The sequence below is a fragment of the Arachis hypogaea genome, chromosome 15, assembly GCF_003086295.3.
Source record: "Arachis hypogaea cultivar Tifrunner chromosome 15, arahy.Tifrunner.gnm2.J5K5, whole genome shotgun sequence".
Lineage (NCBI taxonomy): Eukaryota > Viridiplantae > Streptophyta > Magnoliopsida > Fabales > Fabaceae > Arachis > Arachis hypogaea.
Window position 1 is genome coordinate 151,101,212 of NC_092050.1, and position 23,223 is coordinate 151,124,434.

The window sequence follows — 23,223 nt, forward strand, 5'->3', positions numbered from 1 at the left end:
TGCGCCGATTTCGAGACATTAAATGATGTCGACAAGAGGGGACTGTACTCTTTTTTCCTTAGTCAGGTTTTTTTTCCATTGGGTTTTTTTTTATAAGGTTTTTAATGAGGCAGTCCCATCATTAAAGGATATTGTGCTCTTTTTTCTTCATTAAGAGTTTTTCTCACTGAGTTTTTCTTTAGTAAGGTTTTAACGAGGCAATAATCCTAAATGATCATCTAAGGGGAGTGTTGTGATAAGAATTTCTTATCACATCTTATGTGGATGCCCATTTTTCATAAGATATATTTTCTCAAGAATGACTGTATTTAATATAGTTTGAAAAAGTGAAGCTTTGTACATGTATAAATAGGAGCATAGGTTGAGACTTTTGATACACAACAAAAACAATAAAATCATTCTCTCTTTTATATATTGTTCTCTTCTTTCTCTCTTACAAATAAGTTACTATATATATTAGTAGATATATAAATTATCTTTATTATATTAAGTTAATTATATTGACTAATATTAATACTAAAGTCTTCTACTTCTTTATTTTATCTTCTTTATTTATTTTACAATACTTTTTAATTTAATTTATCAAACATAAATATTACAATTTTTAAAAAATCATCTTTTAAAAATTAGTTTTTATAAACTATTTTTAAAAATTAAAAACTTTATTAAACTAAACCTAAGTCTTTTACTCTTTTTAATTACTTGTCTTTTTAAATGTACTTCTTCAGGTTTTAAATTATTATTTGCCAATTATCTTCTTCATCTCTATCTCATTTAAATTAAGATGGGTAATGGGATGAGAACTTGTCATTTACGGTGAAGACATCAAAGTGATACGAGTGTAATGTGATGATAGTAATGTAACATGTAAATTAATAGCACCCAAAAGAAAGTTACTATTTTTTCTCACATACTTTTGTAGAGATAACTTCAATAAGAGATATTTACTTCTATTAAATGTTTGGTAACAATAAAAAAATTAGACAAAAACAGCCATAACTTACCTTATTTAATATTTATTAATTGTTGCAATAATTAATAAATACTAAATAAGATAAGTTTTTATTGTATTTTTTATCTTCCTAGCATTATCTTTTCCTTTTAGGCTTTCACCAATATCATTTTTGTTACATTGGTAAATAAGGAAAGTGAAATGCGCAAATTGACGGGCACTAATGCACTATCAATTGTAATTTGAAAATAGTTTATAACAAAAAAAAAAGTCAAAATAGTTAAAATTTATTTTATTTAATATTTATTAATTATTTTTAAAATTAATAAATATTAAATAAAGATGAATTTAAACTTTTTATTGTTTCTTTAGCACTATCGTTTGCAATTCGTACAAGGTTTTGTTAGGAAATGAGTTGGAACTTTTTTGTTGTTACTAGGCGACAAGTATACAAGAAGATGTTGCAACTAGACAAAAGAGTAACATGAATAGTTTCAATTCTTTATAGGCACGTGTGGTGAATGCTGATACAGTTGTGGCCATGGTTAAGGTATTCGTCACATCAAAACAGATTGGTTAAAAGGGCATGTCCACATGTTATGATATGTGTAGATGCATGCTTTAAAATAGTCAACTTACTTTTCTTCCACCGTTAAATAATACATGAACTTAAATTTAAGCGAGATTAAAATCATATTCATTATTGAATATGATAGAATGGAGTATGAGTTTAAACGGGGTTATTAGGAAATGAATGACCAGAAGATAGTTGGCATGTTGCCGCTGCAAGTTGATTTTGGTTGTATATTCCTTGGTTAAACAACCATAGCAATCAAAAGTCAAAACATTCTCATGGTATGTATACGGGTTAATGGTCAAATTTATCCATTAAATATAATTTGTTTTTAAAATTAATTCTCAAAAAAGCTTGTTAGTCATATTAAACATTAAAAAATATAATCGTAAATTAAATCAGTCGTTCTGTTAGATAGTAATGTGTTATATTAAAGGGTAATGCTAAGTACAAAAAAAATAGTCAGAACTTGCTTTATTTAACATTAATTAATTGTCGCAACAATTAATGAATGTTAAATAAGGCAAGTTATGGCTATTTTTTTGTTGATTTATTTGGTTACCAAACATTTATGTATATTAAATATAGCACGACATTATGATATATCAAATTAATATCACATGTCAAAAATTAGTAATCGCAAGAATTTTAAGACATGATATGTCAACCAATAATTTGATCATACGTAATATTGATCCGTTTGTTTTTTTTTTTTTAAATAAAAAGCTCAACACAGTAAGGTGGGGCATCAACGTCTCAACAGAAAAGTATTAAACAGATAAAATAAACTAATTCTTAATTATCTTCGACAAAAGCCATTAACAACCCAAAAAATCAAATATCACTCTACTCTTTGTAACTCTTAATCGACTTGTTAACTACTCCTGCAACACTTGATTCTTAATTTCTGAAAATTTTGTCATTCCTTTTCAACCAAGTGCTCCAAATGATAACAATGAAACAAAACTCACTAATATTCTATTAATTTGACTGCACGATTGACCCCCTGAACCACGTAAACTTACGATCATTCAGCTCTATATCCAGCAGTTCGATAAAGCTGTTAACACACTAGCACATTTTCTTTCTTCCAACTGCACAACCTCATTGAAGACACCCATGTAGCAAAGAGGAACCTGACATATTTTAGATAAAAAAACTCAACTCTTCCCACACAGCAAGCTTCTCTTCCCTTGTATGCGCACCATACACCAAGCAAACAGCACAAATAAAATTATTGTTTGTCAATTCCTCTTCTATACACAACCATCTCTCCCCTTTATAACAATTAATCAACCTAAACATCATAACATCCCATATTATTAATAAACCTCTAGAAGTACCTTCCGATCCCACAAATTCCAAACTCACCGCATCATTACCCTAAAATTGCACTACATCAAACTTAGAAATCACCTCCTTCTTTGTCTCTATCAATTCTAATTTATTCACATTATTTTTACTCTTAAATTTTTTTACCATTTTCCACTTTCCAACATCCCCTAAACCCCTCATATTCCACAAACTAAAATCATTTAAAAACTTTATTATACACCTTATTTCGATTTTTAGGGCGGCACCTTCTTGTTTTCTCTTTCTGTTTTGTTTGCCTTCTTTTTTGTGCCAATACTTCATTCTGAATTTGGAGAATAGCCATAATATCCTCATCCTCATCATATATTGATCTGTTATATCATTAAAATATTAAAAATGTGACTAATTTGATTTGTAGTTATATTTTTTAAGAACTAATATTCTTATAAAAATTTTTTGGAGACTAATTTATAGAATAAGTTATTTTTAAGAAACGAATTTGAATATTAACTATATGTATAATTATAGAAAGAGTAAATATCCAAATGTATCTTAAATAATTCAAATCAAATACCTTGTTTATCAACAAATTTTATTTTCTAAAAGATTTGAAAAATTACTCTCTTTAAACATATTAGTTCGTTTGTCGTTTCGAGGAAAAACTGGTTTATCTTATAATAATATTTTTAAGACTTAATTATTTTATAATAGAATCTATATTAGAAATTTGTTTGTCCAATATCCATATTTAAAATTTGATTGAAACCGACGAAAAAATCAATTTGTTTAATAGGAGTAAAACCAGAAGACTTTTATACAAAAAAAAAAAAACATCTGTTGAAAAACAAGGTGTCTAATCTAAAATTTATTAGAGACCAATTTTAATGTTTACTCTCGTAGAAATTGAAGTATTGGATCACATGTGTGCTGTGAACAATATTTCTGATGGTAACTTGGCCCCCAACTGATTGAAAATTTCTTAAAAGAATTGGTCAATTCCATTTAACCAAAGACAGATGTCTAAATTCCTTATATGATTATCCTGAATTTAATCTAAGGACTCCCATGTTATATGTTATTGATTTCAATACATGAGATTTGTGAAGACAGCCATTTATTCACTGAATTAGACTAAACTAAACTACAATCATGTGCAATTAAAGATGGTTTAACTAAAGCAACTTGAAGAATCAAAGTACATGATGATGCCAATTATTTCAGCAACATCTCATAATTCACAGTCTCTATCCTTTCTAGAGAGTACAATTATGAAAAGGACTAAGCAATTTAAACAATGTAACAGTTCAATCCCAGAAGAATGAAAGTACATCATACACATTCTTTCTGCTACAACATCTGATGTGGTGTTCATGATTCTGATCAAACACTCACATGGCAGCCGGAGCAGGAGGTAGAAGAACAGACTCAGGAAATGAAGCAGAACCATTGTTGGAAGCACCCTTTATGTTGAGTATAGAAGTAACCAAATTGTAAATCTGAACATTCTCAAAAGATGGTATTAACCTTCCTCTCTCAAACTGAGGACCATGAGCAATGAAAATAGTCCTCATTGACAGGAAGGAATTGTCATAGCCATGCGCCCCGGCGCACTCCTTGGCACTGCTCCTCTTCATCTCGATCGTAAAACCTTCCTCAAGCAACCCAATTATCGGTGGAATCCGGTCGCTTGCCGCATAATGCAACCTCTTAGGCAAGTCCTCTTTCAAGTATACCTTGAGAAACTCACCATTCTCAACCTTCCCAGAACTCAACCCTTCGTTCATCTTGGCGACAACCCCTGCCGGATCAACCCCTTCCGGCGGCTTAATCGCGAGCAAAGGCGTCAGCGAATGCACCCAATTGGCCGGAATCTCAACCCAGGGACTCAAATCCGCCAAAGCTACAATCTTTTTATCACATGTTCCAACCATGCCATGATCACCAACCAAAACAAGACTAACATCATCAAAAACCCCTCTTTTCTCCAACCCCTTCACCAACCTCCCCAAAACCCTATCAATATTCTCAACAGCCCTAGTAATTCTAGGATCATCAGGACCAACCTGGTGACCCTGATGATCAGGATCCTCAAAATACAATGTAATAAAAGAAGGAATCTCATCAATTGGTAAATCAAAATACCCTAAAACCGTATCAACCCTATCATCAAAAGGAACAGATTCATTATAGTGCGCACAAAAATTCACAGGACAATTCCACTGACCTTTAACAACTTCAGAACCTGGCCAGAAATACGTGGCAGCTTTCAAACCGTTGGAGACGACGGTTTCCCATAACGGATGACCTAACCACCATTTAGGTTCGTGGCTTGTCATGGTGAATTTCTCGTTGGTGATTGGATCGTAGAAGTAGTTGTTGATGATGCCATGGTAGGGAGGGTAGAGGCCGGTGACGATGGAGTAGTGGTTGGGAAAGGTGAGGGATGGGAACACCGGGACGAGGCCGGCGGAGGCGGAGGTGCCGTTGGAGATTAGGCGGCGGAGGGTAGGGAGGTTTGGGGACTTGAGGTGGTAACCGAAGCGGAAACCGTCGGAGGAGATGAGGATGACGGTGGGGTGGTGGAGCTTTTTGAGAGGGCGGGAGTGTGGATGTGGTGGTGGAGTGGCGGAGGAGGTGGCGGAGGTGAAGAAGAGGAAGGCGAAGGCGAGGGCGGCGGAGATGGAGATGCAGGTGGTGGTTAAGAGGGAGGTGAAGACGAGAGGTCGGAGGCAAGCGGTGGTGGAGGAGAAGGAGCGAGGAGAGAGCGGGAGGAGCGGTGCCGTTGACGGCGGCGGTGTTGGGTCTACTTGCATTGTTTGTTACAGTGTGGATGCAGTTTCGGTTACCGTTACCGTTAGTGTTACTGTCGGTGGGTACCGTGAGCTGGTTCAGCTGAACAGTTCAACTGGTTGGTTTTGTTTCTGAGATTTAGAGTGAGTTTGCTACTTTGCTAAGTCAACGGTCCTCCTTTATCCAAGAGGAGGAGTCTAAAATACGGAAATGGATCCTCTCCATTCTTTTATAATACAGTGTAATCTCCCACTTTCAATTCTTTAAGTGGGACCAAAAATAAATAAGAGAGAGAATACAATGAAGGGTGAGATCTTCTACTGGATACCATCCAATTTTTATTCCACTGGAGAGGATCCACTCCCCTAAAATACTAAGTGAGCGAGTGAAGGTGGTCGAGAGATCTCACTTGGTGTTGGTGGTCACTGAAAAGGGGAAAAAAAAAAAAGATAAATATAAAGTTCAGAAGAGATTTTAAAAAATAAATATTAAATGAAGAGCGAAGACTACTTAGTACTTTCAGAACAATTCGTATAAAAGTACGTAGATCCACTGGAATAGTTCAAAATCTAATTTCAAAATTTTAAAATTAAAAATGGAAACTTCTATCTAAATCTTTAATCAGAATCCAATAAATCTATAAATCAAATAGTAACGAACTCACAAATTAAACTCTTAAAAAAAATCACTATCAAACTCATAATTTGCTAATTAAATCCAATAAAGCCTTCAAATAACACTCAAATCAAATTCCGAAGAATCTTAAATTTTGAATTCTAAATCATTTAAAAAATTAAAAAATTTTGAATGTACCTCCGTGTTTTTTGTGTCTAGGGTTTTTTTGTACCTCTGCTAAGGTTTCTTGTAAATCCTAATTTGCTAATTCTATTCTATTCTTTTTCTTGTGAATCTTAATTACTAAGAGTTCAGACTTTTTTTTTTTTTGTGAATCTTAATCACTAAGAGTTCAGACCTTCTCCAAATAATCTGAGTGAACAGTGAGATTTTATCCTTCTTTAATGTTATAATTCTCTTTCATAATCCATCTTATGGCATCACCTGAAGTGAGAGTTACGCAGAATCCAGAATTACTTGAAACAGAAGAGGAGGAGATTGTAGCATTGGAGGTGGAGGATGTGAAGGAAGGAGTCGAAATATGCTCTAAAAGCTTAATAGGGAGACTAATGGCGGATAGAGGGGTTAGCGGCGGAACAATGGAGGGTGGACTCAGAGCTATCTAGAATCAACTTGAAGGATTTAGAGTCAAAGTGCATGGAGAAAATATATTCCAATTTTTCTTTTCTAAGGAAGCAGATGTGATAAGGGTAGAAAGGGGATCTCCATGGCTGTTTAAGAATTATATGATCTACCTTAGAAGATGGCAGCCAGGTATGAAAGTGGAACAGGAGGACTTTACTCGAATTCCAGTATGGATCCAAATGTGAAAAATGCCTGAATTTTGCAAAACAATAACGGCGGCTCGGAGGATAGGTCAAAAACTAGGGGAGGTAATGGAGGCTGATAAATTTGCCATGAGAGGCAAGGAGGACCGGATTATGAAAATAAGGGTTAATATGGATGTGACCAAGACACTACGTCAATCAATAAAAGTAGCTAGTCCGGATAATACAGTTTTCGAAATTATGCTGAAGTATGAAAAATTGGGGATCTATTGTAGTTTCTGTGGTCACATCGGGCATGAAACAAGGAACTGCGAAGAGTACCTGGAATTGTCTGCAAATCAGCAGGAGATTAAAGAGAGATGGAATAGAGTGTTGAAAGCAGATCAGATCGGGTGGAGAGTGGAAGAGTAAAAGGAGAACTCACACCCAAACCCAGGTGGAAAGGAGACTGGATTCTCTCAACCTCATAATAAACCTACACCAGTAAGTCTTCTAAAAAACCTTTCTAACCTATCATTCAATGACCATAATCCCAACTGTATCCATAAACCCCCATATTCTCAAATACACCTGAACCAAACCAACATTCTAAAGCCATCAGCTCAATATCACATCTCAAATCCGCAGAAAAACCAAAACATTATTCCATACACTAGAACAGAACTGGTGCCAGGAGGTATGGAAGGTTCGATATGGATAGAAGAAGTAGGGGTGTTTCACGTAGGCAGCACGGAGAGAGGTATTAAAAGAAGTAGTAAACGACCAAAAATCAAACATTTGGTGAGAAATATGGAGGTGACGGAGGTAGGGAGCAAGATTGTTGGTGTTAAGCGGAATTCGGAGCAACAAGATGAGTCCTTGATCGAAGAAGACTCTATTTTATCTACTGAATTTTATTCTAAAGGGCTTCAGGGTGTCATCCCAAAAGCGGCACCCCAAGGTTCATGAAGATGATCATGTGGAACTGTCGGAATTTGGGAAAACCCCTAACAGTTCACAGCATCAAAGGGTTATGCAGGACCCATTCCCCCGAAGTGGTATTCTTATGCGAGACCAAAAATACTATTTCGTTTGTGGAGAAACAAGGCAGAAAAGTAGGTTTTCAGAAGTTCTATTATGTTGAACCAAGAGGAATAGCAGGAGGGCTGGTATTAATGTGGAAGGAAGGTGAAGATATTAATATTATTCAGCATGATGATTTTTTTTATTCAATTCACTTGGAGAGACAATGTGCAGAACAGAATTTGGGAGATTTTTGGAGTACATTTGCATAATGAGGAGGCCCAACGAAACGTTCAATACAATCAAATCTTAAGTATATTGGATACAGCTGGAGAAAATATTTTGATTACTGGTGATTTTAATGCTATCTCAGCCTTTAGTGAAAAAGAAGGAGGAAGAATGAAAACTATATCTTCTATTCAAGCTTTTCGAGACTTTATTAATGGAGGCAGCCTGGTTGATATTGGATATGAAGGTAGTATGTTCACTTGGAGTAATAAACAGGCAGGAATTAACCTTATTCGAGAAAGATTGGATAGATGTTTGGCCTCTATTTAGTGGAAACAGAATTACCCAAATGGCTCGGTGGTGCACTTAGATGACACAGGATCTGACCATAGACCGCTTCTAATTTCCTCGGATAGAGGAGGTTTTAAAACAAAGAGAAGGTTTAGATTTCAGGAAAGATGGTGTGATAGCGAAGAAGCTAGGCATGTGGTGGTAAATTCATGGAATATGGAGGTTGAAGGATCGCCGATGTTTGTATTATTCAGCAAGCTTAAACAATGTAGACACAATTTGGTGGCATGGCAGAAAAATTCGTCTACTAACTCAAAAAAAAATATTGCTGAATTGAACTCAAAGCTGAATGCAGAGAAGGATAAAGGTGGAGGGGCTGACACTACTATGATCCGGGTCTTAGAGGCGAAACTAGAAGATGAATATGAGAGGGAGGAAAGATTCTGGAAAGAAAAAGCCAGGGTGCAATGGTTGCAGTGGGGTGATAAGAACACAAAATTCTTTCATGCCAAAGTCCGTATGCAGAGAAGCAAAAATAAGTTGCACAGGCTGAAAAGTGATTCGGGTGAGGTTGGTACTAATCCAGAACAAATAGCTAGTATTGCGCAGTAATATTTTGAAAACCTATTTACTACTTCTAAACCAAAGGAACCGATTGAGGAGCTGGAGGGGTTGACTAGAAGGGTAGATAACAATACCAATCGAAGGCTAACTAGACCAGTCTCGGATCAAGAAATCAAAGATGGAGTTTTTTCTATTAATCCTCTCGTAGCACCTGAAGATGATGGATTCACTGCAAAATTTTATCAGTTTTTCTAGGACACTATTAAAAGGGATGTTCTTAATGCTGTTCTTAGCTTCTTTGAGGGAGGGAAGATGCTCAGAGCCTTCAATCATACACACATATGCTTAATTCCTAAAGATCCCAACATTAGAAAAATGAACCAGGTGAGGCCAATCACTCTTAGTACTATTTTTTATAAAAGGGTAAAGTACTAAATTGGTCCCCTAGGTTTTGGCGTAATTCTGTTTTGGTCCTTAAGGTTTAAAGTGTTCTATTTGAATCCAAAAAAGTTTCATTTAGCATCAATTTAGTCCCACAGTGAGGTCAAAATTAAATAATTAACAAAATGTCCTACATAACAACAGTACAAGAACAAAATCGATAATCTGGAGAACAAGTACAAGCTCCAGAGGCATAAAATAAACCATTGATAGATCAATACATTTATTTATTATTTTTTTTATAATATAAATAAAATATTTTCTATAAAACTAAAGAAAATGATAAATAAATGTATTGATGCATCAATGGTTGATTTTGTGCCTCTAGAGCTTGTACTTGTTCTCCAGATTGTTGATTTTGTTCTTGAACTGTTGTTATGTAGGACATTTTGTTAATTATTTAATTTTAACCTCACTGTGGGACTAAATTGATGCTAAATGAAACTTTTTTGGATTCAAATAGAACACTTTAAACTTTAAGGACCAAAATAGAATTACGCCCAAACCTAGGGGACCAATTTAGTATTTTACCCTTTATAAAATTATCTCTAAAATTCTTGTGCATAGATTACAACATACTATGAACAGAATTATTAGCGATAATTAAAGTGCGTTTATAAAGGGCCGACTCATTAGTGATAATGTATTGATTGCTCACGAATTTATGCACTTCTTGAAGAATAAGAGGTTTGGGGATGAACAACTAGCGTTGAAAGTAGATATGAGCAAAGCCTACGACCGAGTTGAATGAAAATTCGTTTGGGCTATTATGGAGAAATTGGGTTTTTGTAGAAGGTGGGTGGAGTGGATGAAGGAATGTGTAACGACCGTTTCCTACTCTGTTGCTGTGGAAGGACAACCTCATAGTTATTTTAAGCCATGTAGGGGATTGCGACAATGCGACCCCCTTTTCCCCTATCTATTCTTATTTTGTGCAGAGGGACTCTCCCATCTGCTCCACAGAGGAGAACAGAGGAATGAGATCACTGGAATTCGTTTGAACTACAGATGTCCTTACATTACTCATCTATTCTTTACAGATGACTCAATTATATTCGGTAAGGCAACACCCCAAGTATGTGCTAACATAGCCAAGATCCTACAATCTTATAGTGAGGTGAGTGGACAAATGGTTAATCTACAAAAGTCATCCTTATTTTTCAGCAAAAATACCAATCCTGAAACTCGAGAGACTTTATCTGATATCCTCAACATTTCCCATGTTGGGAACCAAGATAAATATTTGGGTCTGCCCTCAGTGATACAGAGATCGAGGAAAGCAACCTTCAATTATATTAAGGATCGGGTGGCGAAGAAATTACAGCATTGGAAAAAATCCCTCTTATCAGCCAGCGGCAGAGAAACATTGATAAAAGTTGTAGCCACTGCCATTCTGATATATACGTTGGGGTGTTTCAAGCTGCCTGAGACTCTTATTGAGGAAATACAACGTATGATAATGAGATTCTGGTGGGGACAAAAGGAGAATGAAAGAAGACAACATTGGATTGGTTGGGATATAATCTGTAGACCTCATACTCAAGGGGAATTGAATTTCAAGGATTTAAAAGCCTTTAATCTAGCTATGCTAGGAAAACAAGGCTGGAGAATCATTTCTCGACCTCACTCTCTATTGAGCAAAGTTCTAAAAAGCAGATACTTTAAATACACTTCCTTTCTAAGGGCAGAGACAGGCTACAATCCGTCATGGGGGTGGCGCAGTATTTTGGAAGGGCGAAAAATTCTCGAAGAAGGCTGTCTATGGAGGATAGGACAAGGTGAAAAGTCAGGGTCTTTGAGGATAGATGGTTAAAACAGGTGGATCCTAGCTCAATTCACAACAATACTACTGCCAACAATCAAATTGAATGGGTCTCACAGCTAATAGATCACAACAAACAATGGCGAAGAGATATTATAGAAGCAACATTTCAACCAGACATTGCACAGATTATTCTACAAACTCTAATAAACGAAGGGGAAGATTTGCTAACCTGGCCAGCAGAGCGAAATGGACAGTACTCGCCTTTAGAATGCTCCACGATCCACCGGAACTGCTACCTGAAGTTTGTCAGCAGAAACAAATGTGGCGAGCTCTTTGGAGGATCCAATGCCCTCCCAAAGTAAAAAATTTCCTCTGGCGTGCTTTTCACAATGGTCTTCCAGTGAGGTAGAATTTGAACCACCGATTCCCAACAGTTCTGTCACAATGCCCTAGATGCCCAAATCCTTCGGAATCGGTGACCCACTGCTTGGCCTCTTGCTCTCACTCAAGACAGATATGGTGTTTGGCAAAGATCCAACCATCAGAAATGGCTGGAGATGACGACATACTTTGGAAATTGTGGGTGCATGTGAGTGGAAGGATGATGGGAGAAGATGGAGGAAACAGAAAAATAGCAAAGATGGCTTTCACCCTCTGGCAAATATGAAAAGTGCGTAATATGAAGATCTTCGAAGATAATAGCTTCTCACCTTTTGAAGTTGTCTCCATAGCAGATAAGATGGAAGAGGAATTTGCTACAAGGACATTACATGGATGAAGTATGTAACACCCTAACTACCAAAGCTCACGCTTCCGACTGCGCGACTCTGATAGCTCGGACATTACGACGACTTTTATATTATTTAATACTAAAATATGAGCCTGTTTAAAACTTTAAACCGCAATACCGCTCCCAAAAATACTTTCGTTTGATAACATACATCCATAGATACCATACAACTTACAAAAACTCATAAAGGGTACATCCATATATATACGTATACATATATAATATTACAAGCATTAACCAATACAATTCCTATCCCTCTTACAGGATATATCAAGATAAAGGCGAGGATTCATTAAACCATAACTAAAACAATACAAAGTATCAGAGCAACAACTAAATAAACTCTTCGTAACTTCTACGCCCATATCCTGAAAGGGGAAAAATGTAGGGGGGTGAGAACATCATCCTCGAAAGGGTTCTCAGTAGAGGGTTTTTGGGAATTACTGTAATAGGATACGTGAAGATAAACCGTACTAGTGATTAATAACCGTCTTATGCCTCCTTTTCAAAAATAACGGTTTACAATAAAAGTAAAGTCTGAAAATCTTTTCTGAAAGAAGAACCGTTCAATTCTCAAAAACTCAAAAGCCTTCAAAACGGTTTATCTATGCGGAACCAAAATAGCCTTTCATATTTTATTCCAAACCAGAAACACAAAACCGAAATCAACTATCGATTCATCTCATTCCAACCACGGCCCTAGGCCCAAACAAATCCAACCAACAACCAATCACCACAGTCCAACAGAGTCCCAGTAGCAAACACAAATAGGAAGATGCAAGCACAAACAAACAGTTATTGCAAGTAGAACAATTAGCAGTTAATCACAAGTAGTCACAAAGGCAAACCAAGTACAATATGCACACCCAAACAATGTCACATAGATGCATATGATGCATGCCTGTCCCTAGTGGCTGATGATATCATCTGTCGGTTATAAAGCCAACCCGACAAGTCCTGGTAGCTAACCATTGGATTGTCCCTCTGTCGCACATCCCCAACTCGAGTTATACTCATCATAAACTTGATCATAATCATGATCCATATCCATCACCCTCACTGGTGAATATTTACGGGGGCGAGCTCATCCGGGACTTTCACAGTGCCCGGCCACACTTACGACATAGGGTCAAAAGAGCTTCGAGTCTCAACCTGTAGCACGTGGTGGCTAGCCACTGCTTCCTCCCAGGGAAACTCTCATCTCCGATAGTGGAAGTGCAACATTCACATTTATCAATATCTCAGCATATATGCATTCATTCTTAGCCATGGATCAACATCCATCTCAGCCATCCGGCTCACGGTTCAATCCAGAACCAGCCAATATTGATAATCATACACAGCCATTCCGGCTTACGGTTCAATCCAGAACCAGCCAATATTCATAATCATACACAGCCATTCCGGCCCATAATAAAAACAGCACTTCCACCATTCAAAATCATCAAATTCATAAAACCGGCTTTTAGGCCATAAATCACTTTTCTCAAGTCATTTCACTTTGAAATCAAATTTCAACTCTTTTCAGCCTTGGCTTTAAAGATCTCATTTCTCAAATCATCTCAGGCTCATAAGCCACTTTCACTCAAGGTAAATTTCCCTTTTAAAAACAATGCCACTCTCGACACCCTCTTTCCAAAACTTCCATAATCATGGCAAGTTAAAAATCTCTGAGATATTCAAAATCACCCATCCAACAATGGGATTTTATAACAAAAGTTTCTCGGCAGAGTCCCAAGTCTTTAGGGGAGAATAACATAACTCATTTCACCAAATTCATTTAAAATCATTAAAACATTGGCTTTCCGATTTGAGTAAGAAAATAGGATCTAAGCCAAACCGAGTCGTGTAATCATCTACTTCTTTCAAAGCCGTTTCCTTTACTTAGGCAAAACCAACTTCAACCCCCATGATAAATTCTAGAACGTTTTAACTGTTCAAAATTGTTTTAGTCTTGCAAGAATTCAGAATTCAAAGAGTACTTAAAACCTTTCTCAAAACATTTCAAAATGAAACTTGTCAATAGACATTCGGGTTCTTTCAAAGTCATTGAAACTCCTCTAATTGAAACCCTCAAGTCAAATTCAAAGGCATTGCCCTCGTCACATTTTAAAACAGCTTTAAAACATAAGTTTCATCTAAATAACTTTCTCCTGAAAGAGATACAATGCCTTTCTTAAGAAGCAAGACTAAATCACAATTTCTTCTTTAATAATTCATTTCAAAAGCATGAATCATCCTTTTCTTGATAATTCGAATAAATAGTAGAAGTCTTTAACTCATCATTTGTCAGACAACATTTCAATAAAGACTCGGATTTTATAGAAATTTCGGCAGCATCTCCCCTAAAACTTGAACTTTGCCACCCGGTTCGGGTCCCAACTAAACCGTTTCACAATCCTTTTCAACAACCCAAATTTCAAAATCAGTCCAAGGCAAGCCAAAATCCAACAGTCATCTCAATTCCATATTTCAAGAAAACCGTTTCAACATCAAATCATTATCAGCCGAATAAACTCATTTCTAAAGCTTTAAAGAAACGGTTCAACAACAATCATTTATCAAAAATCAGATCATTTAAAGCCAGCCAGGCTGAAATCAAGAGTGTATTCTATTTTACACATTCTCAAGAAAATCCATTCAATTCAAATCAATTTCCAACGGATTCAACTCGATCTCAAAGCTTTAAAAGAGTCAATTTCAAAAGTATTTCGTTTCACAAAGCCACACAACAGTCGAGTCAAACAAACACCCATAATTTATACAAAACAACCAAACAATACATAAGACTGATACAATCACCAAATACACATCCTCACATCAGTACCCATATGTAATAATTCCAATATACAAAATATAGTTTTCGGAAAGCGCCCCTACCTCAAAACGCAATTCCATAACCCAAACGCCTCATCAAGTCCTTTCCGCCTCAACCCGAATTGACGGCAACCAAAACCTCAGCTCCCAGCCACTTTCGCAACAATCTCAACAACTCTAATCGCAACATACAATAACCGAAACTCAATCGTATAGCAATTAACGCCACAACCTCAGCGTATGATAACAGAACAGCAACTAAAGGGCTTTAAAATCGAAAACGCTTACCGAGCCGAAGGAGGAACGGCTGAACCGGAACAGTGGCGGCCTCCGAACCGGTTCGGCGGCAGCCACCTCAAGCGGCAGCGGCGACGACTTCCGATAACGATAACCGTGACTGCACAACAACGTCATGACCATGAGAACCAGGAATAGGAAGGATTGAGAACCAACTGCAAAGACCCTTACCGGCGGTGGTTTCAGCGGCCAAGGCGGTTTTCTCCGGCGGCCATACAGTGGACCACAACCACTGAGGCAGCGAGGTCTTTCCGGCGGCCAGAACTCTGGCGACGCAGCAGCAGTGACATTTTCCAGCGGCAGAGGCTTACCGGCACACCCCATGAGTGGCGACAAGGTTCCCAACAACAGCTGGGCTTCACGGCGGTTGAGTAAGCACGACTGGCAACGGCGCAGCTGCAGGTCACGGCGCGTACGGCGGCGACGCGGAAGGACTCCGACGCGGTGGTTGGACCTCAGCTCGGCCTCAGATCCGTTCTCTCCTTCGCGCGTCTCCCTTTCTCTCAGCCGGGTTCGGCGACTTGCGGATGGACCGAATGACGGCGGCACGGGGACGGTGGCGCAACGGCGAGACGTGGGTCGATGGCAGGACGCGTCGGCACGCTCTCTTCTCTCTTCCCTTGCGTGACATCCCTCAAGGTGTGGCACGATGGCGTGGCAAGATGGGACGGCAGCGTTGAGCAGGACGGCGGCGCGATGGCGGCAGTGAGACCAGCACGCCGGCGCGAGTCTTCCTCTCCTTCTCCCTTATTCTGCGGCCCCTTCCCCTTACCCCCATTCTTCTTTCTTTTTTGTTCTTTCAGAGAAAAAGGAAACTTTGTGTGTGTGTGCTGCCGCTGCTGGGTGTTTGGGGGGAAAGGCTCGGTGGCTATTAGGGTTAGAGATTAGGGTTTCATGTTTTTGAAACTTAGGGTTAAGGGTAGTTTGGTAATTTCAAATAAAATTGGGAATAATGTAGTAATTGAAACCCAAACTAAATCCAACACTAATTGTATATAGAAAATACTATTTGCTCATTACTTTTACAAATTATTTTCAATAAAATGTCTAACTCAAATGATTAGAAATAATATAATTAAATCCTTTATTTTCTCAAAACAGTAGTATTAATATTTAAAATATTAATTATTTAATCCAAATTATATAGAAATCCTTATTATTTCACAACTACCAACTTTATAATTTGAATATAGAAAATAATCCAAAAATTGTAAAGTTGGATAATAATCTCAATTTATTTCAAATTCAATAAATCAAAACTTGCTTTAATTTTCTTTAATAGAGAAATTTCCGAAATTAAAGCTACAGAAACACTGAATTTGAAATTAGCTAATGATGGCCCTTTTTCAAAGGTTTTGGGTCTTACATTCTACCCACCTTATAAAAATTTTCGCCCTCGAAAATTGATGCAAAACGAAAGGAATTTCATAATAGTTTACCCTTGAACTCATTTAAGGAAGAAGCAAAAATATCTCATCATATAAACAGATATACGATTTTCAAATACTTTGATTGTCATATGCATAAGGGTGCAAAGATAGGAGTGTGATTGCAAGGCAAACGTTACAAGGTAGGCTCAAAGCAAAAGTTAACATGGGTCAATCATGTGATAGTAGGGCAAAGCATCAAAGGCTATAAAACAGGATGGGGCTAAAATGACGTGCTTAACATCCACACACTAATCTCATATTAACCTCAAAGTTTCAACCTTCCAACTCCATCAAGCACTTTACAATCCCCATAACCGATCATAAGCCTAATGACCACAAACCCGTTCGCAAGGAACAAAACACCCACAACTCTTAACGTTGCACACCTACCGCCTCAACTTTCGTATGCACACATCACGTCTTAAAGAACTAACGCATCGCGTTACTACATATACATATCGCACGTGATATCAAAACAATTCTCGAGTTTACTCAGAAGGATACGAGATCTTAGAAAGGAGAGACAAATGTCAAAGACAATACTCATAGATTTGAAAGAATATATCCAATTCTAGATAAACAAGGATGCTCAAGCAATGAAGTTTGCTAAACACAATTCAATTGACAACTTCAAAGATAACCCTTGGATCAAAGAAATTCAATAGGATCAACAAGGAGACAATCAATGCATTAGTTTGAACAAATTCAAGCTGAGTCGAAGAAGTATGAGGTTTACAGAAAAGAATATCTCAAACCCAAGACAAAACTCACAGAACTTAAGAGCATGATTAAAAATACTTCCAAATACATTGTTCATAAAAGAATTGAAAACTTGCAAAGAAAACCACTTTGCAGTCTAGAAGAAAAGTTGAGCAACAAACATTCTTCAAGAGAGTAGCAAAAGCATAAATGTGGCTTTACTTCAATACAATTTCATGTTGAAGTAGATCATGTAGAGTTTTTTTTTTAAAAAAAAAACAAAATGCACACAAGTTTGGCCAAGTGCTAAAATATTTCCTCAAATATTTTAGAAGGATAGTTAAGTGCACAACCTAACCAAAAGCAGTTCATAGAAACTCAGAAGTAATCAAATACTTGTTCAAAATTCTCAAAATTTCATATTCAAACAAGCGTGTATAACATTTATAGCAAGTACGAAAGAGAAAGTTAAACTCTACTTGGAAGAGAAAATCCGAGGTAAAAGTTTACTTATAAATTGGTAAAGGAAACAAGTGGTGCATTACAATTGAACAGATTTCCACTAGACAAGGAAGTTCTTCAAAACTTTATTTAAAATAGCGCATGCCAACTTTAAAACAACTTTGCCAAAATTTGAACAATGATTTCAATCATAACCAGGCAACAGAAAATAAATTCCGTTTAGTATTCCTTCAAAGAGAATTCAAAACTTCTTTAGAAAAATTCAAGACAAGACTCCAAAGTGTTCTTGAAATCACCATCTCAGAAGGATATTCAAGGAGATTAGAATGTACTTAAAAGGAGTCAAGCCATACAAGAAAGGATCTTAAATTAAAGTAGTTCAAACAAGATCCACTAGACATGAAACATCAAACAAGTCTTAAATTGATCCAAAAGAATACAAAAGTCATAGAAAACGATAACTCAATCATTTGTAATTTCTCAAGGATAAATTTTTGACTAAAAACTCTTGTGGATATAATGAGAGAATAAACAATGCACTAACTTGAAACGAATCAAACTGACTCATGTAAGGATGAGATTCACAAGAGAGGACAAACCAAGATCAATGGTAATGTTCACAAGATGTAAAAGATTAGTTAAGAACAGGGTCGCGTATGACATTCATAGAGGTGAAAAGCTTAAGAAGGAACGAGTCTGTTCATAAGAAGAAAGCTATGAGTCCAATATTTTCAAAAGAACAACAATGGCATAAACCATGTAGTATGCTAAATCAGGCTCAAATCAAAATAAATTAAGTAAGGTTTATCAAATGAAACTCAACCGGGATAAAAGCGAGAAATCCCCTTTCTTTCCAGAATTTTGAAAAATACCCCAAATACATAATCAAATGAAGATGTGCATTGGAACTATAGTAAAATTACTAGAAAGTCAAATTGTATTTGAAGTAAATGCAGTTCCGCAAACCAGTAAAAGTACAGGTGATGTATTAGAAATAAATAGTTGTTAAACTGTATAAGAAATCTTCAAAGTTCCACATATAGATAAGCGTATATCTAGTCAACAACAATTTTTTATAAAAATCTCAAAATTAGCTGTAATCACTGTCAAATAAGAGGAAAACTGAATCAACAAGTTCTCTAAGAATGAACTTGGAATCCGGAGTTAAAAAGGTACAGCGCATTAAGACAAGTTCAAAGCTATATCAAAGATTATTTGAATCAGAAAGAACTCAAACAGAGACAGTTAGATACAACAAGGATTCCAACCGAGCGTACGCATTTAAGAACAAACAAGAATGCATATGGATAGAGGAATAGAGTTGAAAAATCAAACTACTTTTCAAAAGGACTAGCAAACAAGAACTTCAAGTTAGGATATGAAAGAACAGGTCGACTCGAACAGAATTCAAGACACACAACTGAATAGCCTTGAGAAATAGTTTCCAGCGTTCCCAAAACCCGCAATTCAATTTACTCAAAACTCGTATATCATCTATGATAACCCATCAGTGCTTTCATATACATAATTCACTAGTATTAAGCCGGCCAAACTTATTACCAAGAATTTTGCAATGCAAGACTAACAGCGTTAATCAATAGACCGTCATGTGCATAAAGCTCTAATTCTCGTCATTCGACAAGACCTAATACATGACAAATGCTCAGAGTATGCAACTGAAGCATAGTCGGTCCATTCCTCAAGCTCTACAGGAAGGACTGCTCTGATACCATAATGTAACACCCTAACTACCAAAGCTCACGCTTCCGGCTGCGCGACTCTGATAGCTCGGACATTACGACGACTTTTATATTATTTAATACTAAAATATGAGCCTGTTTAAAACTTTAAACCGCAATACCGCTCCCAAAAATACTTTCGTTTGATAACATACATCCATAGATACCATACAACTTACAAAAACTCATAAAGGGTACATCCATATATATACGTATACATATATAATATTACAAGCATTAACCAATACAATTCCTATCTCTCTTACAGGATATATCAAGATAAAGGCGAGGGTTCATTAAACCATAACTAAAACAATACAGAGTATCAGAGCAACAACTAAATAAACTCTTCGTAACTTCTGCGCACATATCCTGAAAGGGGAAAAATGTAGGGGGGTGAGAACATCATCCTCGAAAGGGTTCTCAGTAGAGGGTTTTTGGGAATTACTGTAATAGGATATGTGAAGATAAATCGTACTAGTGATTAATAACCGTCTTATGCCTCCTTTTCAAAAACAACGGTTTACAATAAAAGTAAAGTCTGAAAATCTTTTCTGAAAGAAGAACCGTTCAATTCTCAAAAATTCAAAAGCCTTTCAAAACGGTTTATCTATGCGGAACCAAAATAGCCTTTCATATTTTATTCCAAACCAGAAACACAAAACCGAAATCAACCATCGATTCATCTCATTCCAACCACGGCCCTAGGCCCAAACAAATCCAACCAACAACCAATCAAAGTAACTATATTGAGTTCTTAGTCTCGGTTGTTTTAAAGTAAGTTAAGTGGGAGTACCTTAGTAAAGTAAGTTAAGTGGGAGTACCTTAGTCTCGGTTGTTTTAAAGTAAGTTAAGTGGGAGTACCCTGTTTTGTTTTTTTTATTGTGCTGTCCAAAGTTGGACCAATTCTATTTGTTGCTTAATCTTCCAATTAATAATATTATATTCTATCTTTGGGAAAAAAAAAGTTCTGAAGAATCTTTTATAAAATTCTCTAATCAAGTTTCAACTAAATCTTCAATTAAAAATTTAAAATTCAATAAACTAAAATAAAATCATAACAAGCCAATGAGTTATAAGGTTTTGAAAACCGAACCGGTCATTGAACCGCTTTAGTTATTAATTCATTGATTTATAGGTTCAACCGTTTCGACCGTGGTTAAACCGAAAAAACCGTTTTATAATAAAATAATAAATAAAATATAAATAAACATATTAAAACATAATTATATTCTAACATAAACTTTAAAATATCATGCAAATTAAAAGTACTACATAAACTATAATGTTATGATCTCATTCAAATACAAACTCAAAAATCAAATAACAAAAACAATCAACCAAACATAAAATGCCAACATCCAATTGATCCAAGTTTGTCATTCAATCTTATTAGTCATTTGGAATTTTCATGAGATCAGCTTGACTTATTCCGTTGGACAACTTTTAGTAAGGTATAAATCCAAGTCAATATATAGAAATACAAACCAAAAACTGAATGTTTGCAAAATATTTCATTGATCAAATGCTGAAATGCGATGAGATCAAATAACAACTGGCAAGCATCGCAAAGCAAAAGTGCAAAACAATCATATTCATCTTGGAACGACACAACACAACCCTATCCTAATCAATTAATCAATCAATGCTTCAAAAATTAATCATGCTTCAAGCAATCAACAACAAGGTTTAGAACCAACAATTAATCAATGTTTCAACAATTATTATTACAAAAAATCCGAATAGAAAATTCAGCAACCCAATAACAAAAAATAAAGACAATCTCAATCTCAAGAATCATAATAACACCAGTAATTTAGCAAATTAACAATTTGATAAGAACAAAGCAACCCAATAATCTCAATTTCAACTTTCAAGAATCACAATAATTTAACGAACCAACAAGTACAAAATCCAAATAGAAAATCCAGCAACCCAATAACAAAAAACAAAGATAATTTCAATCTCAAGAATGAAGAATCACAATAACAACAACAAGTTAGCAAATTAACAATTTGAGAAGAGCAAAACAACTCAATAATCTCAATTGCAAGAATCACAACAACTATTTAATGAATTAACAAGTACAAAATCACAGGTTCACAAGAACTCACAGCAAATCACTCCAACCCAATAATCTCATAAGTCAAAATTATTCGATAATAATTCAACCTAGTAACAAGTTACAACAACAAAATTCACAACTTAACTAACAATAATTATTCAACAATCATTCAACAAAGTTCACAGTTCACAGAAAAATAAAAAATCTAAATCATAGACATAGCTCACAGTTCATGGTTCACAATTCACAGAACTTCACACTAACAACAAATTATTCAATTATAGTTAAAAAAAATTACCTAGAAGCTAGAAACCTTGAACAGAGCACGCAAGAGGGAGACACCACGACAAGTTTCACCTTCGAATGGGCTTCGAACGGCCTTCGAACAGGCAGTGGCTGCGCGACTGAGGCTTCCACGTTCGCACGGTGGCTGCGAGATGGAGAGGAAGGAAGGTTGCAACGGCTGCTGCGCGATGGAGGGGAAGTGAGGGAGCAGGCGGTGGCTGGACGGAAGTAAGGGAGGATCAGGAGCTGTGGACTGAGTGTGAGAGACAGAGAGAGGCTAGCGCGTTTTGGTTCTGGAGGCTAGGGCTATGGAGACTGGACTAATGGAGTAGACGAGTAGTGGAGGAGTTAGCGTTCATTGATTCATAATCAATGAAATGGCGCCGTTTGCTTCCCAATTCAAAAAACCGGCCGAATCACGGTTGGGTTCGACCGACCGATTCCTGGCCGATTCGACAATTCAATAGCGGTTTTCGAAATTTGCGGTTTTCGCATTTAATCGATTCATTTTTTGTAACGGTTCATGGTTACAAAAAAAAGTTTTCAGAATTATAACTCAAATGGCATAGTCTTTCTATACTCATTCAAAAAATCGCGAATTTAAATCTCTCTATCTTTAATAAAAAAAATCGTAACAAATTCACAAATCAAATTCTAACTATTGTAAATACATATTATAAAATAGATATTCTAACTAAACAACAATTGTTAAAAAACTAAAATTACTAAATCTATATTAAAATTTGGGCAAAAAACCCAAATAAACCAAGGAGACTTCGAAATTACCTAAATCCGCCAAATCAAAAATCTTCACCTGTATCCACCAGGACCAATTATTATGTAATTCGAATCAATAAGATTCGAATTATGCTCTCAAGTAATTCGAATTGATTTCATTCGAATTATGTGCATGCAACGAGTTAAAGTAATTCGAATCAATATGATTCGAATTACTATGAAGGTAACAACATAAGGTAATTCGAAACAATTTGTCTCGAAATATATATAAAGAATTCGAGTCTAATTAATTCGAATTACTAGGTTAGCTTGTGTTTCAACATAATTCGAAACAAATTGTTTCGAATTATAAGTAAGGAATTCGAGTTTAGTTAGTTCGAATTACTAGGTTAGGTTGTGATAATTCGAAACAAATTGTTTCGAATTATATATATATAGCACGAACCAGGGCTATATATATATGCTGTGAACTCATGATGCTGTGAACAAAGTGGGGAGATGGCTAGTGAGGAGAGTTTCCTAGTGTTGGTACATTATAGAGGGTCGATTAAGAGAAAAACTCGATCCGGCGTGAAGT

General features: G+C 36.2%; 1 protein-coding gene across 1 annotated transcript; it reads right to left on the minus strand.

The window, feature by feature from the left end:
* Positions 1 to 3,937: 3,937 nt before the first annotated feature.
* On the minus strand, positions 3,938 to 5,916 carry LOC112751348 (uncharacterized). Its single transcript, XM_025800446.3, has one exon. It carries the CDS (start codon positions 5,651 to 5,653, stop codon positions 4,229 to 4,231), a length of 1,425 nt encoding a protein of 474 aa, XP_025656231.1. The 5' UTR covers positions 5,654 to 5,916; the 3' UTR covers positions 3,938 to 4,228.
* Between the last annotated feature and the right edge of the window lie 17,307 nt (positions 5,917 to 23,223).

Coding starts and splice junctions, on each gene's coding strand:
- LOC112751348 (XM_025800446.3), bottom strand. CDS start 5,653: ATGCAAGTAGACCCAACACCGCCGCCGTCAACGGCACCGCTCCTCCCG.